The following is a 5,096-nucleotide window of genomic DNA, read 5'->3' on the forward strand; positions in this document are numbered from 1 at the left end:
ATTTCCTCTCAATCATCACATCATTCACAAACTTCAATAAATCATCCTCACATATTCATTCAAACATCCATCAATCTAAACAATCTCACATTCTCAAAAATCCTTACACATCTACTCTCTCCCTCTCAAATCTTCTCCTAATTCAAACACACCATTAATCTAAATTTCTTAACTTAATTATTAAAGTTGAATCTGATCAGAAAGAACTACCTCAAACTAATATTCAAACGATATCAACAAAAGGATTTAAAAAATTAAGTAAAACACAATTCCATGATTTCTAAATTTTTTCGTATTATATATATTGGAATATTATATTTATCATGATTATTCACTCGTAAACATAAGAGTGAACTAAGTATTTAAAATAATCATATAGCATCGGAAATTTAATTTTGAACTTTGATTAAAATTTGTTTTATAAAATGTAGTTTAAAAATAGCTTTTTTGTTGTTCTATTAAGTAGTATAAACTTTATTATGCATATTACAAAGTAAAGAATTAATTCTGATAAGAAAATAACATAAAAATATTTAAAGGATTGCATACTATAAGTTTTTTGTTATTTAAATTAACCACTTGTAGTTAAATTTGTGTTAACAGGTTCTAAAATATAACTCATAAGAGTTGGTTAGTTGTTAATTAAATTCTTATGAAGAAAAAAAAGTAGTAAAAAGAAGTAATGAAGTTATTGTGCTCAATGATTTACACCTCCCAAATTTGTTCCAGTTAGAGTGCTACTTAAAGTGGAAGTTATAATTCCTTTTGAAATGCAACCCTTCACTCACGGCAGAGAATGTGCTGCTTCTCATAATTAGTGCGTGGAAACACATGGTCCCTCATTTTGAGCCTTTTTGATGTGACAAAAGGGGCAAATCTCCTAAAACTCCTTCATCAATTATCAAAAATGGTTTACTTTTGTTTCTTATTTCTCCTACTCTATTGCCAACTTTCTTTACAATTATGGAAAAATCCCTTTTTTTAAATTAATATTACTTTATATGTAAGTTAAAAATAAACAATTTTAAAAATTATATAAAAAGTTTCTATGAATTTACTTTTACATAAACTATTTTTTACTTATAAAAAGTTGATTTCAATTTTTCTTTCTTAAAAGTTCTTATAAAAAACTTTATCTAAATACAATTTAATCTATGTTTTAACAGTAGGGGTAAATCAATCGATTTAATAAAAAAATTATCAACCATGTCAAGTTCAGAACTATTAACCAAACTGTGGAAGAATTGGTCAACATTTTGGTGAACTAATATGTAGTTGATTAAAACCAAACCAATTAAATTTGGTATAAAACTATGAATCTTTTGAAGAAATTTTTTTCATGTGGTATTAGAAATAAATAAAAAAAATCTCCTCTACCATCTAAAATATAACTTGTATATGAGTTAATTTGTAAAAAAAAAATTCATTTTTTTTTTGAAATCTAATATTTAATTTATAGATCATGAGGTTGAGATCCAAAAGGTTTTGTTTCACACTGCCATTTTCTAACATTTCCATTCATTGCTATGCTATGCTATGGACTAAGTGCAAAGTAAAGTGTTTATGACTATTATTATGCTTGTGTGGTGTGTACTGGTTTTATAGTAAAAGAAATGATTCATTTATCCTTCATCACTCACGTTTTCCTTCTCTTTGTTAGGAGATCTTCTCATAATTGTCAACTCGTGTATGAGATTATATATTTATGAATGGTCAATATTCAGTCTCTTGTTATAATAAATTGTAAATGACTCCTACACGATATTAGAAAGTGAACTTTAAGCTTAACTCAACCTTATAAAATCAGCTCATAAGATGAAGTTTACACCGACTTATATACTATGAAATGTCCTTATCTATAGTAGATGTGTGATCTCGAACATCCTTATCTCTCAAAATACTCATGATCATGCAAACTACAATACAACTGAAAATTTAAAACGAAAATTGCTTCCAAGAATATTGTATGTACAAAGAGTTCCACATACTTCTATGATCTAGTATCAATGAAATCAAGTTCAAAGCACAAACTTCAGAAATTGTCTTCATGTCATTTCAAATTACAAGCATTATATGGAAGCTAATTACACTTGTCCTGGAGAAGAAATGAAACTTTCAGTTATGTTCTGGCATTGGCCAAACACTTGTAGAGGAGTAGCTTCCCCAGTCTCAGCAAAATGATCAAGTATTTGAACTAGAAGTTCGAAATGGCCACAAATATGATAGCAGATTTCTCCTTCCATTGTTCATCTCTCTATTCCCTCTTCTCCTGGAGATATTGTCACCACCAGTGCCACTAGCATTCCTTCCTCCCCTAATTCGACTACTGCGGGAACTGGGGTGTCCTTGAGGTGGCAGCTCAACACGGCAAACTGGACATGAATTGTGCTGAACTAACCATGGAACAATACAGTCTGAGTGGTAAATGTGGGCACATGGCATTTTCCTGGCCTCAGAACTCAGTTCAAACTTTTCCTTACAAACTGCACAGTGTGAATCAGATTGAAGGTGTTCATTTGTGATCTTAATGGTTGGCATTGCATCAATAGAAGAGCGTGCTGCAGGAGGTGGACCAAGGCGATCATTGGTTATGTGTTGTTCAATGAGTCCTTCAAGTCTAGGACCAAGAAAGTAGTCACCAAAATCAACATGCCTAGGACCTCTTCTTGAGCCAGTGTTAGACATAGTGAAGCCAGGAGGTTGACCATGAAATATCAGATAAGGACCAGAGCTATAGACCCCCCAAGTCTGATCAGGAAGTGGGGTGGTGGTGGTGGAGCCAAACCTCCTTCTAACATCAAAGTTTGTGTAGCTTCCAGCCATTCTCTGCCTCATGAAATTGTCAACAGCATCTCTAACCCCAATTCTTGGCTCAGAACCTCTTTGCTCCATAACAGCTCTTACAGCATCCATAATATCAGGCATTTGACGAAAATCTTCCATTTGTGATGAAAAGCCTTGCTGGTGTGAAACTGCTCGCAGCTGCTCGTTAAGTTCTTGCACAAAGCCTCCATCGCAGTAAGGGCAAATGGCATCTCTCCCTTCAAGCCAGATTGGCTGCCTGCATGTATAACACCAGTATGTTGTTCCACTTGACATGTTTTCTCTTCACTACACACTTAGATATTGAAGAGATACAACACAACTTCACTTTGCTTCTGCACCAAGTATAGTAGAGCTTCAGATGTTTTAGTCACAGATCAAGTTACAAAATGACTCATAAAATTGACAGCAAAAGTAACAAGTCATGAACATTTAGGATACTGTGGTGAAGTATTTTGGCAGCACACCAGATGCTCAATATTGATTATTATATCCTTAAGAAAAGCCAAATGGTATCTGAGAGAGATAAGGAATAGCAAACTCCAACAAGTTAGAACAAGCAAAGGGACCCAAATAAAATCAAACCATTCTTTTAACCCCAACTTCATCTCACAAGGTAGTTTTCATAATATTATTATGGACATCAAGAAATGCTTTTTGAAAAAAATTTGACTCACAAAGAAAACAATATGAACAAGAAAGGACACCCCCCAATTAAACTAAATTAGTAACAAAGCATTAGATCGGATTTCATGCAGATAAATCATATTTAAAATTAGAAAACAAAATAATTGCCAAAGCAAAAGGAAATTATAAATGAGTTCTTACAATGAACACAGCATGTCAGAGCTGTGAACATATGGTCAACTATGTAGTCAACTATGTCTTGTAATCAAATCATGAAGAATAACAACAAAAATTTACAGTGAGAACATAAAATTATAATCAATTTAGCATCATGATTTAACCTTCTTAAATGGATGAAAAATATCCATCTAAAAATGTCCAAAACAAAAAATTTCCTGGATTCTCTTTGTTATCCTTATCAGACAAGAGGACTTCTGCCTTCCAGAAAACCGGTGAGGTTCAACAATTACAAAGGGAGACAAAGTTCCATAACTTCACACATGCAAATTGAAATGATTTAAATGTTTACCCTCAACAAAACAAATCAATTACCACATATGCATTAAGGAGGAACAAAATTCATGCAAGAACCAGGTAGCTATTCAACCACATAAACAGGACCTATCCTCAAACACAACCATGAAGTCAGAAACAGAAGAGAGCGAAAGCAACACAACAAAACCAAACTGAAAACTAAAATCCCACAAAAATCACACCATGTTGTCATCAAAGCACATAACTTTCAAATAGGCTCTCAATTAAACAAACACCCATCAGTGATCATACTGAGTTCACACCCACCTAGAATCCACTGAATAAACATAATAAACAGCAACCAAAAAAATTAACAGAAGAACAAAAATTCAGAATTTATCAGAGTGGACTTACCAATGAAAAGGAAGAGAAAACAAAAGAAGAAACTACAATGAATGAAAAAACTCAGCACAGAGTTGCAAAAGATTCTGACTTTGGTGGAGAGAGAAAGTAGGAGAGACTCTCTACTATTGATGGGGTGTTCCCACTGAGGCCAACTTTCTCTATCATTTTCACCTGTTCAAAATTTTGACTATTTTATATTTAATTTCTTGTAATTTTCACCTGTTCAGAATTGTGACTATTCTATCTTTAGTTTTGTGAAAGAACGTTGCACGAAGGTGACACGAGGCATGTACAAACATACTAACTGTAACTTGAAACAAAGTTTTTTCCTTATAAAAACCCTTAAAACAAAGAATGTTTATTATTATATGTCATGTGTCAATATTAATTTTATATACCCACGTTGTCGTGCTAGTGCACAGAATTTAGAAGAAAATGCTAAAACGTACTAAATAATATGATTTTTTTATCATTATTTATATTTTAGTTTGCTACGTAAATGCTTAAAGCATAAGTTAAGTCGTCTTGTATTAATAATACTTTGAAAAAAAAAATGCCACATAAACATCTTTTAGTCTTCTTCTACTATTAAAATAACTAATAATATAATAATATTTTTATTTTTTTAAGTTGATTTATTTAGATTATTTTACATTTTCAAATCAAAGGTCATATCATCGGTATTGGTTGGGTGCTTAATAAAAAATGAGTTGTTTATACATCATCTTTCAAAGACATTTATACCGTGTTACCCTTTTTATTTTTTA

General features: G+C 32.0%; 1 protein-coding gene across 3 annotated transcripts; it reads right to left on the reverse strand.

Moving 5' to 3' along the window:
- Positions 1 to 1,928: 1,928 nt before the first annotated feature.
- On the reverse strand, positions 1,929 to 4,647 carry LOC137830962 (E3 ubiquitin-protein ligase RZF1). 3 transcript variants are annotated; one of them, XM_068638401.2, is made up of 2 exons: positions 4,339 to 4,647; positions 1,929 to 3,158 (listed from the first exon to the last, which is right to left on the reverse strand). In XM_068638401.2, the coding sequence occupies exon 2, from the start codon at positions 3,097 to 3,099 to the stop codon at positions 2,182 to 2,184; it is 918 nt and encodes a 305-aa protein (XP_068494502.1). In that variant the 5' UTR covers positions 3,100 to 3,158; positions 4,339 to 4,647; the 3' UTR covers positions 1,929 to 2,181. The 3 variants fall into 3 exon arrangements, with proteins under 3 accessions (XP_068494502.1, XP_090159112.1, XP_090159111.1); XM_090302986.1 differs by having other exon boundaries at positions 3,254 to 4,423; XM_090302985.1 differs by lacking the exon at positions 4,339 to 4,647 and adding an exon at positions 4,252 to 4,320.
- Positions 4,648 to 5,096: the final 449 nt, after the last annotated feature.

The sequence above is a fragment of the Phaseolus vulgaris genome, chromosome 6 (genome assembly GCF_051622355.1).
Source record: "Phaseolus vulgaris cultivar YP4 chromosome 6, ASM5162235v1, whole genome shotgun sequence".
NCBI lineage: Eukaryota > Viridiplantae > Streptophyta > Magnoliopsida > Fabales > Fabaceae > Phaseolus > Phaseolus vulgaris.